At 42.9% G+C, this 20,212-nt stretch overlaps 1 protein-coding gene across 1 annotated transcript; it reads right to left on the bottom strand.

Annotated features, from left to right (window-relative positions):
* Positions 1–9,123: 9,123 nt before the first annotated feature.
* On the bottom strand, positions 9,124–18,486 carry LOC120528286 (zinc finger protein 664-like). The gene is made up of 3 exons (XM_039752423.1): positions 18,262–18,486; positions 13,705–14,177; positions 9,124–10,594 (listed from the first exon to the last, which is right to left on the bottom strand). Exons 2-3 carry the CDS (start codon positions 14,075–14,077, stop codon positions 9,594–9,596), a joined length of 1,374 nt encoding a protein of 457 aa, XP_039608357.1. The 5' UTR covers positions 14,078–14,177; positions 18,262–18,486; the 3' UTR covers positions 9,124–9,593.
* Positions 18,487–20,212: the final 1,726 nt, after the last annotated feature.

The raw sequence follows: 20,212 nt of genomic DNA, 5'->3' as shown, positions 1-20,212 counted from the left end.
GGTTACCAACAATTTTGTTTCTGTCATTAAGTGTTTGTGCATTTGGGAAGTTCCCCTGCCAGAAGCCTAGAGGACATTTCAATGTATCCCTCGCAAAATGTAGCACCATGGAAAACTCACAGACTGAAGGAACAGACAAAGGCAGACTGCACAGAAATTCAAGAAGAGGAGTAAGTAAGGTACCTACCAGAAGAATGGAAACCAAGATTCTCTCTGAGGGTCGGTTTAAAGTCCTCCTGCAGACACAGCTATGTTGCTCTTTACCTTACAAATCTTCTGAATACTATGCCGTTGGATTCACCATTACAGATGAGTATTTCAGACCTACTTTGAATTCCCAGGAAAAATGACGTTGCTGTTGGAGCGCCCCCAAATGCCTCCTTGAGAGTTACTCAGTTTGAAAACTCCTTTTTTTTAATTAAGCAGACTGTTAGGATTGAAAGTTATGAAGTCCCATTGTCTTTGTTCTGTCTGTGTCCAGAGGTGATGTGGTCACCATTTCCATTAAGCTGGAACCTTGCAATTGAAATTTAGAAACATTTGTCATCAGACCACCATTATATATGACTAAAGTTGGAGGCAACTTGCCTTGTGTCCAAGCAGGGGCTGGATGGCCAGCCGCTGACTGGCACTTCTCCTCAACATTGTGGGTTACCAACAATTTTGTTTCTGCCATTAAGGACCTAAGTATGGCATTCAGGAAGTTCCCCTGCCAGAAGCCCCGAGGACATTTATGTGTAGCTTTTACAAAACTTAGCACCATTTAAAACTCATGAACTGAAGGAGCAGACAAAGGCAGAATGCACAGAAATTCAAGAAAAGGAGTAAGTAAGGTACCTACCAGAACAATGGAAACCAAGCTTCCCTTGTGGGTCGGGTTTTAAGTTCTCCTGTCGACACCACTTTATTGTTGCTCTTTACCTTACAGATCTTCTTCATACCTTGACGTTGGAATCTCTATTACAGATGAGTGTTTCAGGCCTATTTGGAATTTCCAGGAAAAATGTTGTTGCTGTTGGAGGCCCACAAATGCCTCCTTGAGAGGTATTCAGTTTGAAAACTCCTTTTTTTATAATTATGCAGACTGTTAGGATTGACAGTTATGAAGTCCCAATGTCTTTGTTCTCTCCATGTCCAGAGGTGATGTGGTCACTATCTCCAATAAGCTGGATCCTTGCAAGTGAAGCTTGAAAACATTTGTCATCATTATGGATAAACCTGGCATCAAACCACCATTATATATGACTAACGTTGAAGGGAACTTGCCTTTTGTCCAAGCAGGGGCTGGATGGCCAACTGCTGACCTAATGACTGCTGGTCACAACTAAATAGACAGGAAATTTGGCGTCGTGGTCTCATCCTTTGTCCGGTGGCCTTAGCTTAATATTCTTTTCAATGAACAGTTTGAACAATCCAGCATACAAAATCTGGATATTATTGCATGTTTTTTCCGTAATGCATGTTGTTTGTCTCTGTTTTTTTTTTTTTTGTTGTAATTTATTTGAATTCTTGTGTACATGCGTATGTCACTGTGGTTTTGTAAATGAAAAGGTTGTGTTCACTTTTGGTATGTTTATCCCAATAAGATCAGAGTAAGAAAGTTTGTGTTCATCCTGTGAAGGACTGCTGCTCTCTCCAGGGTTTATTCCTGCCTTGTGCCCTATGCTAGCTGGGATAGGCTCCAACGGACCCCCGCTAACCAGAACTAAGCAGGTTAGAAAATGACTAACTGACTGTTATACAGTATGGCAGCCTGGGTTTGACCCATCACTCACATCTGTTAAATTAATTTACTTTGTTGGTCAAACAGCCATGTGAAAATGTAAGTATCCCTCCATAAAGTGTTTTTTCCTTTTAAATTGTGTCAATTTAATCTTCTTCAAAATGGTTATCTATAGATCTTCTTCTTTCGGCTGCTCCCATTAGGGGTTGCCACAGCAGATCATCTTCTTCCATATCTTCCTGTCCTTGTCATCTTGCTCTGTCACACCCATCACCTGCATGTCCTCTCTCACCACATCCATAAACCTTCTCTTAGGTCTTCCTCTTCTCCTCTTCCCTGGCAGCTCTATCCTTAGCATCCTTCTCCCAATATACCCCTCATCTCTCCTCTGCACACGCCAAACCAACGCAATCTCACCTCTTTGACTTTGTCTCCCAATCGTCCCACTTGAGCTGGCCCTCTGATGTCCTCATTTCTAATCCTGTCCACCCTCGTCACACCCAATGCATATCTTAGCATCTTTAACTCTGCTACCGTCTCCAGCTCATATAACATAGCTGGTCTCACTACCGTCCTGTAGACCTTCCCTTTCACTCTTGCTGATACCCGTCTGTCACAAATCACTCCTGACACTCTTCTCCACCCACTCCACCCTGCCTGCACTCTCTTCTTCACTTCTTTTCCACAGTCCCCATTCCTCTGTACTGTTGATCCCAAGTATTTAAACTCCTCCACCTTGGCCAACTCTACTCCCCTCACCCTCACCATTCCACTGGCCTCCCTCTCATTCACACACATGTATTCTGTCTTGGTGGTCCTACTGATCTTCATTCCTCTCCTCTCATATCTCCACCTCTTTAGGGTCTCCTCAGCCTGCTCCCTACTCTCACTACAGATCACAATGTCATACACAAACATCACAGTCCACTTGGACTCCTGTCTAATCTCGTCTGTCAACCTGTCCATCACCATTGCAAATAAGAAAGGTCTCAGAGCTGATCCCTGATGTAATCCCACCTCCGTCACTCCTACCTCAGACCTCACCACGGTCACACTTCCCTCGTACATATCCTGTACAACTCTTACGTACTTCTCTGCCACTCCCGACTTCCTCATACAACACCACAGCTCCTCTCAGTCACTCTGTCATTTACTTTCTCCAGGTCCACAAAGACGCAATACAACTCCTTCTGGCCTTCTCTCTAAACTTCTCCATCAACATCCTCAGAGCAAACATCTCATCTGTGGTGCTCTTTCTTGGCATGAAACCATCCTGCTGCTCACTCATCATCACCTCACTTCTTAACTGAGCTTCCACTACTCTTTCCCATAACTTCATGCTGTGGCTCATCAATTTTATCCCCTGTAGTTACTACAGTCCTGCACATCCCCCTTATTCTTAAATATCGGCACCAGTACACTTCTTCTCCACTCCTCATCATCCTCTCACTTTCCAAGATTCCATTAAACAATCTGGTTAAAAACTCCACTGCCGTCTCTCCTGAACACATCCATGCTTCCATAGGTAGGTCATCTGGACCAATGGCCTTTCCATTTTTCATCCTCTTCATTGCTGTCCTTTCTTCCTCCTTGCTAATCCATTGCACTTCCTGATTCACTATCTCCACTTCATCCAACCTCTTCTCTCTCTGTTCTCTTCATTCATCAGCCTCTCAAAGTACTCTTTCCATCTGCTCAACACACTCTCTTCGCTTGTGAGTACGTTTCCATCTTTATCCTTCATCACCCTAACCTGCTGCTCATCTTTCCCAGCTCAGCCCCTCTCTGTAGCCCACCGGTCCTTTTCTCCCTCCTTAGTGTCCAACCTCTCACACAACTCATCATACGCCTTTTCTTTAGCCTTTGCCACCTCTCTCTTCACCTTGCGCCTTATCTCCTTGTACTCTTGTCTACATCTCTCTGACTATTCCACTTCTTCTTTGCCATCCTCTTCCTCTGTATTTCCTCGTTCCACCACCAGGTTTCCTTTTCCTCCTTCCAGATGTCACCCTTCTTGCTGTCACCCTTACTACATCTGCTGTAGTTTCCCAGCTGTCTGGTGACTCTTCACTGCCACCCAGTGCCTGTCTCACCTCCTCCCTAAACTCAACCTTGCAGTCCTCCTTTTTCAACTTCCACCATTTGATCCTTGGCTCTGCCCTCACTCTCTTCCTCTTCTTGATCTCCAACGTCATCCTATAGACCACCATCCTATGCTGCTTAACTACACTTTCCCCTGCCATCACTCCTTCAGATTGACTCTCCTAGGATGTAATCAACCTGAGCCACTTTATAAAGCACGTACTTATATATGATGACTATATACTTTGTAAGATTAAATGCAGCAAAATATATTTATTGCATTACACAGATAAAATGTTAACATCATTTAAATAATCAATATTGTTAATAAGTAAACATGTGAGAACACGGTGCCACATCGCTAGTGAGCTGCTGGCGCTCCATTCATGGATTGTTCCTGCCTCACGCTGTATGCTTCAGTGGGACTGGCATGACACTGTATAGATAGATGGATAGAATAATTAAACACATACTACGAAGATATTTCAATGTTCCTTAAAAGTGATGAAGAATCAGCGTTCTAAGCCTAATGATGGCTTAACGTCTATTACAGAGTTGATTGTGTGGCGATTGGGTATTTGGAGAAAGAAAAAGAAGGACGGGAATTGGAGGTTAGTACATTTGAAAGAGACAGGACTGCTACAATAAAGTATTTCATCGAAGGTCACGCACGTGAGACATGAACAATCACTGCTCCACCGTGTTCTCATGTTTAATCACTTGCTTTAACTCCTATCATCATGAAAATGATATCACGTATACATCTCAGTATTTTAGTTATTCAGAGAGCTGTAATATCATGAATGTAATGGATTCTGTGTCCTGTCAGAGGAAGAGAAAGCCGGTTTAAGAAGCACGTAGAGATTCGCACACAAAGAAGAACAAATAAAAAATAAAGCTTTTAACTTGCTACTTTAGTTACGACGGGATTGAGAAACTAGTAAATTAAACGATTTTAAGATAAAGTTAATGATGTTCTACTTTAATGACAAAATAAACTATGTGATTAAAGTGGAAATTTCGAGATTAAACTTGACATTTCATGCTTTTTCCCCCACTGTGTGCCTTTTTTTTTTTTTTTCTGTACCCTAATAAGCTTTCATAGGACACTCAGACGGTGGGCCACTTCTTGCCTGTTGACGGCGACTTTGATATCTGACAATATCTTTCTGGTATAGTATCTTTGTGAACTTCAGCTTTCGAGTTTCTCCGCCATGCTATGTCACTCGATCAACTTCCTTTTGTTGTTTATCCCCCTGTTTTAAACCATCAAATAGTAAGTTTTTCTTTGCCTCCACTTGGTATTTGCTGAAATTCTTCTATTTGCCCTTGTGCTTTTGCCATTGTCTTTTCACAGAGCTTAAGAGGTATTTATATTGATTTGCATATTCAAAGAGGTGTAATTCTGGGAGGAGTTTGGGGAGGGACAGCAGGCGCGTGCACATGCATTACTTTTCACGCTGACTGGGATTTATGGAGCAGAAGAACGTGGAAGCTGCCGTTCGCACAGATGTATGCATCTGGATTTTTTTTGTGCATAAACACATTTCTGCTTTTGTGCTTACGTCATGTTATAGTGTGAATTCTACGCACAGTGTTATGCATGAGTCCCCTGGTCCGGGGTTTACAGTGTTGTGCCTCTCATTGCTTGTTAACAGCGTGACACCGGTAATGAAAAACATGCCACTAAACATTCCACCCATTTGAAGGGGCGCCTCTTTAATGGAAGGACACTGGCAGATGGCTTTTGAAGTTCGCAATCTTCCCCTTTCTGCTACTTGGCAGCCCCCATGGGTTGCAACGGCTCCTCAGATTCCCACAGGGATGTATAGGGAATTAGAATTTGTCGGCACAGCCCTGTTGGGTGCCATGGAAGCCACCAGGAGGAGCTATGGGACCTGCTGGAGCTGCAGTGCCCTACTTAGGGCTTCAGCCACACCTGGGAGCAAGTCCAGACCTTCCTAACGAGCCACCTGGAGTGGTCCCAGGAGCGGCTTAAAAGGAGCCACAGTAAGGAGGAACAGGGATGAAGCTTGTGCATGGAGGAAGGGGAAAATGAAACGAGTCGAGTGCGGTGTGCTGTATTCCTCAGCTGTACTATAATTGGTGCTAGTGGGAAACGGAAGGAAAACGTTTCCCACGGAATTAAAGCCTTTCATTTTTAAGGCACTTGTGTCTGGTGTTTTGGGTGTTTAGGTGGCTGGTATGCCCCCTGGTTTCCACACTGGAATGCACTACACTACACTAGACTTTCCTAAATGTAGACACCTGCCTTCTTCACCAGAAAAGTCTTTGAAGTTACAGCATTTGTCATGTCTGCCTGTTGAATGTCCACAGGCGCAGTGCAATTCTTCCTTGTCTGTGCGAATTGCCACCTTTCTGGCACCATCATTAGGGAACACAACTACCTTACCTTGAAATGGCCGCATTCCTATATGTGTAAAGTTTCATAAGTAAGGTGCCTTTCATATCCAGGTGACATGAAAAGTGTCTTTCACATTTATCTGTTACATGTTTAGAGGGTCCTGAATGCTGCTGGTGTTGTATCTTCTGTCCCGAGAAGATCTTTAATAAAAGACCTTTATAAGAACACTAAGAGCCAGAGTGTGGTGCTGGAGACCAATGCTTAAGATGGCTTGGCCACATCTTCAGAATGGACCAGAACTGAATACTTAAGGCTGCTCTGAGGTGGGCGCCACCTGGGAAGTGCAAACAAGGCTGGCCTAAAACAACCTGGCGGAGAACTGTGATAAATGAGCTGAAGCAGAAGGACCTACCATGGGATGAAGCAGAACATGTAACTCAAGACCGGACCAGATGGAGGGAAATCATTGATGCTTATGCGTCTTTGGCACCAAGAAGATTAATAATATGATGATATTCTCACATCTGCATAGAGTTCAGAGAAACTCTTAATTGCTCATGCTAACCGTCACCCTCCAGCACTATGATTAGTAATTATAATCGATAAAACTCAAAATATCAATGTTTCTTACTTGAAATTGTTTTTCAGAATTATTGTATTTTCAGTATCTATTCATTATATAGTGCCTTTCAAGACTATCTGATATTTGTTTACAGGATTCATATTGTCACAGGGTCCATTCAAATTCTTACTTGTATGTGCTAATCGATTCCCTCTTTCACTATGATCGCTGAGTATAATTCACTTTACTTTGAAACATTCATCTTCTTTACTTGAAAACTTTGAGAAGTATAACACGTTTAAAATCTATCGATTAGATGTTTGCAGGATTAACATTATCAGGCATAAAGACTAAAGTGAAATCCTTAATTGTCTGTGCCAACTGCCGCCTTGGTGCAGAATGATTAACTACTGGACTTCAACAAGTCTGTCTTCCTTACCTGAAAAACCTGAAAAGTATAGTGCCTTTCATAACTATCTATTCACTATCAAGTGACTGACATGTCTACCTGTTTTATGTTTATAGGATCCTTATTCTCACTTTTAAAGAGTGCAGAGAAATTCTTTCTTGTTGATGCTAATCACCACTCTTCAGAACCATGACTAAGAATTTGCATTATTTCATCTCCACACGTATGTCTTCCTTACAAGGGAACATTTCAAAAGTATTCTGCCGTTCATAACTATCTTCTATTATACAGTATAGCGCCTTTCATGTCTATGTTTATAAGGTTATGATTATCACATGTACAGAGTAAAGTGAAATTCTTATTTCTCTGTGCTAATTGCCTCCCCCTGGCACTAACCAACTTTTATCTCTCTATCCATCTATCTATTATATAATGTCTTTTATGTCTATGTGTTATATGTTAATGTAAGGTTTGTATCATCATGTGCAAAGAGTCCTGTGGAATTTGTAATTGCCTGTGCTAATTGCCAACCTCTGTGTCATTCAATCTATCTATCATATAGTGCCTTTCACATCTATCTAATCCTGCCTACTATACCACATTCTTTCTATCTATCAGTATAACTCCTATCACATCTATCTAATCCTGCCTACTATACCAAATTCTATCTAATACTGCCTAATATACCAAATTATTTCTGTCTGTTATACAGTATAGCGCCTATCACATCTATCTAATCCTGCCTACTATACCAAATTCTATCTATATAATACTGTCTAATATGCCAAATTCTATCTAATACTGCCTAATATACCAAATTATTTCTGTCTGTTATACAGTATAGTACCTTTCACATCTATCTAATCCTACTATACCAAATTCTTTCTTTCTATCAGTATAGTACCTTTCACATCTATCTAATCCTGCCTACTATGCCAAATTATTTCTTTCTATCAGTATAGTACCTTTCACATCTATCTAATCCTGCCTACTATACCAAATTCTATCTATCTATCATACACTGCCTTTTATGTCTGTTACAGTTTAATAACATTGATATCATCTGTACAGAATCCTGTGAAATTCATACTTGCCTGTACTAATCACCACCACTAATGAATACAATTAGCTGACCTCAAAATGTCTGTCTTCCTTGCCAGAAAAAAACTCAGTAGTGCCTTTCATACTTCTGTATCGATTATAAAGTGCCATCCATATCTATATGTCTGTTATTTGTTTGAAGGGTTATAATTATCACATGTAAAGAAGAAAGTGAAATTCTTAATTATATGTGAAAATCACCACCCTGCAACACCATTACTAGTAATTAGAATTAATTAATCTCAAAATGTGTCCTTCTTACCAGAAACATTTTAAAAGTATAGTGCCTTTCACATCTATCTATCTTATAGTGTCTTTCATTTCTTTCTATTCATTATACAATGCCTTTCATGTCCAACTGTTATATTTTCATATGGAGTCTTCATTGTCATGTGTAGAGAGTCCTGTGAAATTCTTACTTGCCTGTGTTAATCGCTACCCTTCCCTGCCATCATTAACAAGTAGAAATACCTGACCTAAAACATCTGTCTCTTCTTTTCCACAAAAAAACTCAGAAAACATTTCTCATAAATTACCAGCATAAAAAAAAAATAACATATTCATGGATTAAACATAAAAAAAACAAAAAAGTATTAAAAGTTTATATTTTCACCAGCCAAGCTGAGAGAGAGTTAAGAGCTTCTACTCTGGAGCTGCCATGAAGGACTCCTTTAGCCAAGCAGTAGAAATGGCCGCTGTACAGGGGAGCCGACTACAGACAAAGGGACAGCATCGCTCTGAACGACTCCTCAAAGGTGAAATGTGGCAAACATTTAATGATACTTTTGGATAATGCTTAGTTTTAAGTCCACACAAAGAAGAAAAGCTTCTCCCCTGACAGCCCACACTGCATGTCAACAGAGCACTAAAATAAACTTGAATTTACCAAAATTGTATTTGTTTTATTAATGAGTGGATGGGTTTTATGTATTGTTACTGAATTTTTAAGGCTCAGTAAAATGAATATGAAAATGAAGCCGACAATACTCCTTCTGAGTGTCAACTCACGTCTGGACTTCATGCAGAGATTGGAGCAGTGACCCAGTGCATGTCACTCACTCCCGTTACAACTGAACCACCCTTTTTTTCTGTTTTGGTGAAGCTAAACCGTTGTGTAGAAGTGCAGGTCTTGAGAGCGCATCTGACACAAGTACGTCTGCAGACCAGGTATTGCCCGTAGGCATCTCCATTTTCATCAAAACTGACAACTTCAGAACTTGATGTGAATTCTTGGAATATAATTGTTTTTGTATCAGACGCAATTACAATTCTAACATTTTTGCTTTTCACATTCTGTTACAAGTGTACGATATTAGCTTTAAGCTGGACAGGATGGGGACCACCTACAAATTCATAGCTGGAGTTCTGTGGCAGATCCGGAGTATCCTCTCTGTTTTTTTGGCCCATTTGTTGTGTGAATCCTGGTATGGCTCTGAAGGCTGCTCAGTTGCGAGAACGCTTTGCCACACTCAGAACAGCAATATGGCTTCTCTCCGGTGTGAACTCTGGCGTGCCGTCGGAGACTGTTCTTACGAGAGAATTCTTTGCCACATTCGGAACAGTGGTAAGGTTTTTCCCCGGTGTGGATTCTAGAGTGACTCTGAAGACTCCTGTTGTCCGTGAACTGTTTCCCACACTCAGAACAGGAAAAGCGTTTCTCTCCGGTGTGTATTCTTGTGTGGATCTTAAGATTGTTGATTTTGGAGAACCGTTTGCCACATTCAAAGCAGCAGTGAGGCTTCTCTCCGGTGTGAATTCGAGTATGGTTCTTGAGGTTACTTATCTGTGAGAATCTCTTGCCACACTCGGAACAGCAATAAGGCTTCTCACCACTGTGAACTCTGGAGTGGCTCTTAACGCCACTTAGATATAAGAATCGTTTGCCACACTCAGTACAAAAGTATGGCTTCTCTCCAGAATGAATTCGGATGTGCCTCTGCAGACTGCTGCTGTCTGTGAACCGCTTGCCACATTCAGAACAGCTATATGGCTTCTCTCCCGTGTGAATTCTGGTGTGGATCTGAAGACTGCTGCTGTGTGAGAATCGCTTGCCACACTCAGAACAGCAATGGGGTTTCACTCCAGTATGGATTCTTGTATGGATCTTGAGGTTCTTTTGTTTTGAGAATCGCTTCCCACACTCAGAGCAGCAATGTGGCTTTTCCACATTGTGGTTTCTAGAGTGGCTCTGATTCACAAAAGGCAAAGAACCGTATTCCAAAGGGTCAAGTATCACCGTCTCTGATGTAGATGTTGATTTCCTCATGCAGTTAACATGCTTTTTCTGTTGTGATCGGTGCTGGGAGAAGGTCTGAGCGAATGAACGGAACAACTGATCATCCTCTTGTAGACCTGCAGTAAAATAAAAGGTGTGATGTTTAAATTGTATACTTTGCTGACGCTGGTCCAAAAAGTGGGCCACACAGATATGATTAATTCAGAGACTTCTGTTAAACTGCTATGACGGAAAAGCATGAAGCAGTGCTATACAGACTCATTTTACGTAATCCGTCGAGATCAATTCATTCGTTCATTTTGATTCCATTAGCACACACGTTCAAAACATCAACACATTTCATAAAAGGACAGCAAACTACCTCGCAGAAAGTAGGTGTCTTTCCTGCTAAAGAGAAACACATCTATCTGCCTGTCTCACACACAAACACACACCCACTGCTTTAAGAAAGTGTTCAGCCGTCGTCATGTTCTTCACATTTTGTTATGTCGTAGCTGTGCACTAACATCATTTCAATTTTTTTTTCCCCCTCATCAAACAACACTCCAATACTTCAAGGACTGGCACAAGTAGTCACTTGGCTAAGACTCCTATCCTATTGATCACCACGGAGATGTTTCTACACTTTACATGGAGTCCACCTGTGGCCATTTCAGTTGACTTGATGGATTAAGAAAGGCGCACACCCGTCTATGGAAGGTCCACAGATGAGCAAAAAACCAAGCCATGAGGTCCAGGGAATTACCTGCGGAGCTTAGAGGCAGAAACCTGCTGCATTAAAAGATGGCTTCCAACTTTCCATATATATATATATATATATATATATATATATTTTTACATTTATGAACAACCACAACTCCCCCTAGAGCAGAGGCAAACTCTGCAACCATGTTGACTAAGAACCCAGTGGTCCAGAGAAACTGTCTGGTGAAGGGAAAGACTTTCAGAAGGCCAACTATCACTGCAAGACTCCACTAATCTGGGCTTTATGACAGAGCAGCTAAACAGAATCCTCTCCTCAGTGGAAAAAAAACACACGGAAACTCACTTGGAGTTTGCAAACAGGGCACCTAAAGGACTCCCAGACTGTATGAAACAAGATTCGGTGGTCTGATGAAACCAAGACTAGTGTCATGTCTGGAGGAAACCAGGCACCGCTCGTCACCTGCGCAATGCCATTCCAGCAGTGAAGCACGGAGGTGGCAACATCAGGAACTGGCAGACTAGACAAGGGTCAAGGGACAGGTGAACGGGGTCAAAGTCCAGATACCTCCTTTGAGGGTAACCTGCTCAGAGCACTCCGGACCTCATAGAGGACCCTGCTGGGCAAAGCAAAAACAACATGGGAGGTGTTAAGAGTGGTTCAGCCAGACCTTGGACTTGAACATCTCTGGAGAGACCTGAACATCGCAGTCCACCTTACGGTCACCACCCAGGCCTGACAAGAGAGCCTGAGAGGATTGGCAGGGAAGAGTGGCAGGAAATCACCAAATCCATGTGTGTATGTGTGTGTGTGTGTGTGTGATGCCCATGGTGCGGGACCCAACAAAGACAGAGGAAAGGGTCTAAACACTGGGAGAGAAGTCAGAGTTTTTTTTTATTTTTTGGTAAATTTGTCATTCTGAGGTATTAAGTTATGCCATGCTTCACTCTGGGGAGTGTATTGGACAAGTGATGAGCAGTGTCTGGTTGTCTCCACACACTGAGGAGAGGCAAGACACATGACAGCCCGCATGGAGTTTGCTAAAAGACACCTGAAGGACTCTGAGATGGTCTCATCAGACCAGAGAATCTTATTTCTCACCAAGATAGAACTTTTTGGCCTTAATTCTAAGTGGTATGTGTGGAGACAACCAGGCACTGCTCATCACTCGTCCAATACAGTCCCCACAGTGAAGCATGGCGGTGGCAGCATCATGCTGTGGGGATGTTTTTCAGCTGCAGGGACAGGACGACTGGTTGCAATCGAGGGAAAGATGAATGCGGCCAAGTACAGGGATATCCTGGACAAAAACCTTCTCCAGAGTGCTAAGGACCTCAAACTGGGCTGAAGGTTTAACTTCCAACAAGACAATGACCCTAAGCACACAGCTAAAATAACGAAGGAGTGGCTTCACAACAACTCTGTGACTGTTCTTGAATGGCCCAGCCAGAGCCCTGACTTAAACCCAATGGAGCATCTCTGGAGAGACCTAAAAATGGCTGTCCACCAACGCTTACCATCCAACCTGACAGAACTGGAGAGGATCTGCAAGGAGGAATGGCAGAGGATCCCCAAATCCAGGTGTGAAAAACTTGTTGCATCTTTCATAAGAAGACTCCTGGCTGTATGAGCTCAAAAGGGGGCTTCTACTAAATACTGAGCAAAGGGTCTGAATACTTAGGACCAGGTGATAGTTCAGTTTGTCTTTTTTAATAAATCTGCAACAATTTCAAAAATTCTTTTTTTTTGTCTGTCAATATGGGGTGCTGTGTGTACATTAATGAGGAAAAAAATAATTTAAATGATTTTAGCCAATAGCTGCAATATAACAAAGAGTGAAAAATTGAAGGGGGTCCGAATACTTTCCGTACCCACTGTAAATATAATACACACACACACATACTTACATACAGTCACACACGTGCATTTGGGTGTCAACCAAAGGGACCAGAAAACACCAGGTCAGGAGGCGGTGGGTTGCACAAAATCTCTCTTTTTTCTCTAGGGAGGCCAGACACAGGAAATTCTGCCTGCATCCAAGTACAGTCCAACAACATCACTTCCTGTCCCGGCCCTGAGGACGTCACTGCCCTTGAGTCACCTTAAAAACTCGCCATCTTCCATACTGAGGCAGTTCTACTTTGGATTCGAACCTGTACACACTGTGCTAAAATTTACGCCCCTTTTGCACCCAGGGAAAGTATACGGATGGCTGACTCAAACCATAAATATACATACACACAGACAAGCTAGCTAGCTAGATGTGAAAGGCACTATATGATAGATAGATAGATAGATAGATAGATAGATAGATAGATAGATAGATAGATAGATAGATAGATAGATAGATAGATAGATAGATAGATAGATAGATAGATAGATGCAGTATATGATACTGGGATGACCCACCCATCTCTGACTTCTAATAAAACATGCACAACAGTCTTAATCCCCCCAATATCAGTTAAAACAGAAACGACCCCACAGGTGATGTTCCCAATCTTCCTGCCTTTCTATACTCACAAACTGCAGAATGTTCTCGTGTCTCTCCCAGGCGACTTCTCGCCTCATCGATCAGCTCCTCCTGCACAGGTAATCCATTACTGGACTCAGCAGAATGCCGCCAGCTGGTGCGTTGTCCTCTTTTACTACCCCGTAACGTCGGGCATTCCTGCCAGCGGCGCTGACTCACAGGGGTGACATCTTCCTTCACACTGCTTACTGCCTCGATTTTAATGCTGATGACCCCCTCCTCGGGCTGATTGACTTTCAAAATGGAAACGCTCTCGTTGTGGTCCTCCTGTTTCACACTGAAGCTCTCTGGTCCCCATTCACGGTCCTCTTCTTTGATACAGTCCACTCTTAGGTCCATACCATTATCGTCAGCTGATGCCATGTGCAGGGTGGTAAATGCCCAGCTCCTCACCCGAACTCACTTTCATGCCCTTGGCTTACAACTCATGAGCACATTAACTGCAATGGCAACTCAGTTGTCACTGTTGAAGAGAGAGAGAAGGATACATCATGCATCTGCTTTAGGAATCCACAAAATGCCAGCTAGAAAAAACCTTCCTGACTCACTTCCTCTTTTGTTATCATCTATCCTTTAATACGTTTACACAAAACCACGATTAAAATGGTAACCCAGTTAAGGCAGAAATATGATCTGTTAAAAAAAAAAAAATAAAACTCTGTTTACATGCGCAGGTCGGGAGGAGGAGTGGTGGTGCCAAGAGGAGTGTGGTGTTTTGGTGTTTGGGTGCTTGGGACTACGTTGTGCCTGTGGGGCATGGGGAAGAAGTGCCCCACAGGTGAAGAAAAAAATAAAAGTTTATTTTGGTTTTATTAGTGCCTCCAGTGCGAGTCTGTCTCAGGTCAGGTGCCTATATGGCTCCTTTGTTACAATGGATATCAAAAAACTAAAGGGTTCAGATTTTCCAGATGTTGGAGGGGCAATGGCATGTATGCAAACAATAGGGGCCCAGCTGTAACTACAATGCGTGCGATTCAGCCATAAACGCGAAGGGATGCGGGTGTTGTGTTGTAGCCAGAAGTCTACGTGACCATCATCATCATCAAGTCCTTCCGTGAGAACCGTAAATACAAAGACGACTGTTTCATTTATGTTAGGTAGATTGCCCAGAGGGGACTGGGTGGTGTCTTGGTCTGGAATCCCTGCAGATTTTATTTTTTTTCTCCAGCCGTCTGGAGTTTTTTTTTTTTTTGTTTTATCTGTCCACCCTGGCCAACGGACCTTACTTATTCTATGTTAATTAATGTTGACTATTTTTCTATTCTTCATTTTGAAAAGTACTCTGAACTACATTTTTTTCTTGTATGAAAATGTGTTATATAAATAAATGTTGTTGTTGTGTGGTATAAAGGACATACAGCATTTTTGGAAGAAAGTGGGAGTTGGAATTAACAACAGTTACACAGGGAGTGATGCAGTGAGCCTTGTTTTTTGACAGTAAGCAGCCTTGTCTCTCCAACAAGAAAAGAAATTGGGAAAGGTAACTCACAGAGAGACCCCTTATCCAGGTAGGCAGGGTGTGCAATGGGTGTCAAAAAAAAAAAAGACACACAAAACATAACACAAGGGATCCCCTTCACAGAGCACAATGACCGATCTATCATGGCCACCTCAGGAATGCAGGGTGGAGTTAGGGAAACGGGAAATTTTGGAACTAGGTGTTGGCGACCCTGGGAGCGACAGCAGTCGTTTGAGACCAATGTGACCTCGTGTAGGACCCCTTGCCATCAGTTATCATGGAGAAGTGGAGTGGCGCGCAACGAGCGAGCGTTTGCGGTGAAAGCCTTTTATAAGAATGGCGACAGAGGGACTGCTGCGGTGTCATTACCAGTAAGGACGTCGCGGTTGTGTCCCGTCTGGCCATGCGATTTAAAACACGGGTGCGTAATTTAGAAGTAAAAAAAAAGTCCCCAGGTGGAGCCACTTCACGTACTGCCCGACAATCGATGGCAGCTATTCGACGATTGTTTGGAAGGCGCGGCATTTCACGGCACTCCGGGGTCCCCAGATCTCACCGCTTGTGATTTATTTTCTTTTTTTGGTTTTCCCGTGAGGACATCTTAAAAGTCAAGTGTACCGCACACGTCCTGCAGCCACCGCTGAACTAAAAAGGAGGATTGAAGGGGAAATCGCTGGCATTCCTCTTGATGTGTGACGTCGAGCAGGCTGTCAGAATGAGTACGGAGAAATGGACGACACCTTCAGGACGTCTGCTTCAAAGCATACAATGAATATTGATTACCATCATTAACTGCATATCCTGCACAATACATTTCATCATTAAATGCATTTTGTAATGTGTTTATGTGCACATTGAATGTCAACTGAAAAGTTCTCGTTTACCTGTGCCACCCTGTACAACAGTAATAATACAAACTAGAAGGGGACACGGGGCAGGACGGTGGCGCAGTGCTAGCACTGCTGCCTCACAGTTAGGAGACCCTGCATGTTCTCCCCATGTCTGCGTGTCCAAAGACATTCAGGTTAGGTGCATTGGTGATCCTAAATTATCCCTAGTATGTGTGTGTGTGTGTGTGTGTGTGTGTGAATAAACCCCGGGGTTTATTCCTGCCTTGCCAGCAGACCACCATGACCCTGTGTTAAGGACATAGCGGGTTGCATAATGGATGGAAGAAAAAAAAGGAACATACGACTACCAAGAAGAAACTGAACAACGTGGGATAAGCTGTGTGTGCATCGGCAAACACGCTAATACTAATTCATACAGTTACAAAAAAAAAAAAATACAAAATATACATCCAGTTAGAACCGTTATTGGACTTCTGGGGTCAATCTAACACAGGAATATAAAAGGTGTCTTTAAATTTCACCATAGATAGATAGATAGATAGATAGATAGATAGATAGATAGATAGATAGATAGATAGATAGATAGATAGATAGATAGATAGATAGATAGATAGATAGATAGATAGATAGATAGATAGATAGATACTTTATTAATCCCAAGGGGAAATTCACAATCACCATCATAGAAGGTTTAATAGTGTGAAGCTATGCTGTCACATAAGGGTTAAATTAGAGGACTAAATGCTCGCTATATCGGAGAGAGAAAAAAATATACGCACATAAATATACACACACAGATATTAAGACTTGCTGTTAAGTCATAATGTGTTATAAAGCAGAGTTTATAAAGTGAAATATTCAAGACCAGGGAGGACATGTGAGAGGAAGCACAACGGTTACTTTTTTTTTAATTTGGCAAAGAAAAAGAAATCTTCCTGCCTCCAGGCTTTTTATTCTTGACAAACATTCCATCCATTTTAGAAAAAAAATAACGTATCCCTACAGCTAACTCCATTAGCTTTAGAAATCACTTCATTAACTAATTATGCGTGTCCACCGCAGGTCGCCATTTCATCTTCCCGGCTCTTCTCCCTCAATAGACTGAGCCCTTACTTATTAGCAATGGTGATAGATAGGCTGAAAGATGAGATGAGACAGGAGTCCAAGTGGACTGTGATGTTTGCTGATGACATTGTAATCCGTAACGATAGTAGGGAGCAGGTTGAGGAGACCTTGGAGAGGTGGAGATATGAGGGGAGAGGAATGAAGGTCAGTAAGACCAAAAAGACAGAATACGTGTGTGTGAATGAGAGGGAGGTCAGTGGAATGGTGAGGATGGAGGGAGTAGAGTTGGCGAAGGTGGAGGAGTTTAAATACTTGGGATCAACAGTAGAGAGTAATGGGGATTGTGGAAGAGAGGTGAAGAAGAGAGTGCAGGTAGGGTGGAATGGGTGGAGAAGAGTGTCAGGAGTGATTTGTGACAGACGGCTATCAGCAAGAGTGAAAGGGAAGGTCAACAGGACGGTAGTGAGACCAGCTATGTTATATGGACAGGAGATGGTGGCACAGGAGACAGAGCTGGAGGTGGAAGAGTTAAAGATGCTAAGATCTGCATTGAGTGTGACGAGGATGGACAGGATTAGAAATGAGGACATTAGAGGGTCAGCTCAAGTTGGACGGTTGGGAGACAAAGTCAGAGAGGCGAGATTGTGTTGGTTTGGACATGTGCAGAGGAGAGAGATGAGGGATATCTTGGGAGAAGGATGCTAAGGATAGCGCTGCCAGGGAAGAGAAAAAGAAGGTTTATGGATGTGGTGAGAGAAGACATGCAGGTGATGGGTGTGACAGGGCAAGATGCAGAGGACAGAAAGATATAGAAGAAGATGATCCGCTGTGACAACCCCTAAAGGGCGCAGCCGAAAGAAGATGATTTAATATAAACGTAATGAATTATTAGTATTATTTAAAGACGGACTCGCTTATTGTTCAACGCAGCCGCCATGTTTTCCCCGTAAGCTTAAACGTACCCATCACATACACAAGCGACAAGATTACAGCGTGCCCCACGACGCCGCTGCTCGCCTGTTTTACCGAGACCGGACTTTCTTTGTTTCTTCTGCCGGTCTGTCGGTCCGCCCACCCTCACGGTTCTCCTGCGTTAGCGCGAGTCCGTTAGAGCGGCAATACCCTACTTATTTCAGCTGAGCCCCCGGCATGCGCTACTCTTTGATACTCACCAAGACCGTCGTCCTTTATCGCTCTTCCTTCGACGTCTGCCATTCTTTTTTCCCAGTTCGTAAGTCTTAAAAATATACAATCAAAAAAATAAAAAACTTTGCATAAAACGTTCTACTTAAACACCGCGCACTCATAAAGTTCAAAAGGTGGGGACAAAAAAGGTGAATGACGTAATCCAAGCGCGACACCGTACCTCGTCTTACCCGCCCATTCAAAACGTGAACCAATGGGCCTTCAACGAGCTCAAAACTAGCGCCTGCGCAGTAAGATGTAACTATGATCAACTCCACACTACACTTCCCAGAAACCCCCTTGGCAGCACCTCTATTAATATGCAGTGGAAACGTGGAAGGGAAAAAGAGAAAGTTTGATGGCATTGAGATGGGCAGACGAAGTCCGCTGAAGCCATTGACGCTAAAGTTGCGGAGCTTCGAATTTCAAAAATTACATCCGCCGTGAGCTCGAGTCTGCGGAGGACGCCCGAGGAGACGGCCGAGTTAATCGCATCATTCAATCGGACAGGCTAAGAACTTTATGTGTGATCGTTTGGATCTTATGATATTCATGTGCTCATTCAAACTACTGAAATAAATGTACTTGGTAGTATATGCGGCAATTTTCTATACTAAAATAACATTTAAATGTGCACTTCTTGAGGGGTAATGTATCTCCATTACAGCAGTCTTTGTAAACCACCACTGCTTCATAATTACGTGACATTTTCATGTGAGGGACAAACTAAAAGATGAATATTTACACCTCTGTCTAAGGGGCTAATAGCACTAAGGAGAAAAGGGAATAATAACAGAGTTTAGACCCATCCGCTCCAATATTTTTCAGTCACTTGAAACACAAACTTTCAAGAGACTCCCCCTGACCCCAACATCCCCCCACATACCTGATCTTCATCTGCCGAACTGCCTTGGGGTCTTCTGTTACTATTTCTGCTGCACTCAATGAATCTCTTGCATCTAAGAGAGAAGATTCCTTTCCCCACATTCCCAGAAGGGGGCGATATTTTGACAATATGCTGCCTCTGTGTCCTGAGATGGTGCCTTCTTTACTGCCTACACCCCTAGATGGGCTGCTGCCAGAGTGTGCCAAGTTACCCTTTCTACCAGAAAACCCTAGAAGTCAATAGGTGACTATCAAGTCAAGTCAAACCACATTTTATTTGTCACCTACAGTTAAACACAAAGGGGAAGTTGTAGCGAAATGCTTAGTTCAAGAACCTTAAGAAAAACATAAATATTGTAACAGCATGGAGAAGTTGTGACACCCAGGAGTAAGTCACCCACAGTATGAAGTAGTTTAATTGCCTTCTTCTTTTCAAACTGTGACTCCAAAGCACCACAGCCACAATAAACACAATATATAACCACAGTAATCTCTCCTGCACACCTCCCAGCAAGCTCTGTCACACTCCTCCTGACTCCAGTTCGCCTGCTGGGTCCCCACCAGTCCTTTAAACTGGTCCATTCATAGATCATTTGTATGAAAATGTGCTATATAAATAAATGTTGTTGTTGTTGTTGTTTAAATTGTCCTTAACCTGGAAGTGTTTCTGTTCTTCCTCACACGTGACTTGCCAGCACTTCCGGGTCAGCAGGAGAATTCAGGTTTTAATCAGCGCGAAAGTACTTTGGGGCTTCTGTTGTCATAGTCCATTAGTACTTCCAGGCTAGGTGAGAATATGTTCTCCCACCAATGTCCCACAGCATCCCTTGGCAGCACTCATGATACCCAGCAGGGCTGTGCTGCCGAACTCCAAGTCCCATAGTACCCTGCAGGCATCTGGGGCACCACTGCAGTCCAGGGAAGCTAACGTCTGACATGTTGGGGGAGGCAGTGTCCTTGATAAGCTGCCCTCCCCCATCCTTACATTATTGGGGCGTCGCAGCTGAGATAAACTGCCGGCCATCCCTTACAATATATATATATATATATATA

The sequence above is a fragment of the Polypterus senegalus genome, chromosome 4 (genome assembly GCF_016835505.1).
Source record: "Polypterus senegalus isolate Bchr_013 chromosome 4, ASM1683550v1, whole genome shotgun sequence".
Lineage (NCBI taxonomy): Eukaryota > Metazoa > Chordata > Cladistia > Polypteriformes > Polypteridae > Polypterus > Polypterus senegalus.
The sequence above is the reverse complement of the archived record's forward strand: the minus strand, read 5'-3'. Positions and strand labels throughout refer to the sequence as shown.

Coding starts and splice junctions, on each gene's coding strand:
- LOC120528286 (XM_039752423.1), bottom strand. CDS start 14,077: ATGGCATCAGCTGACGATAATGGTATGGACCTAAGAGTGGACTGTATC. Junction 10,595..13,704: donor ACGAGAACATTCTGCAGTTT/GTGAGTATAGAA, acceptor ATTTTACTGCAG/GTCTACAAGAGGATGATCAG.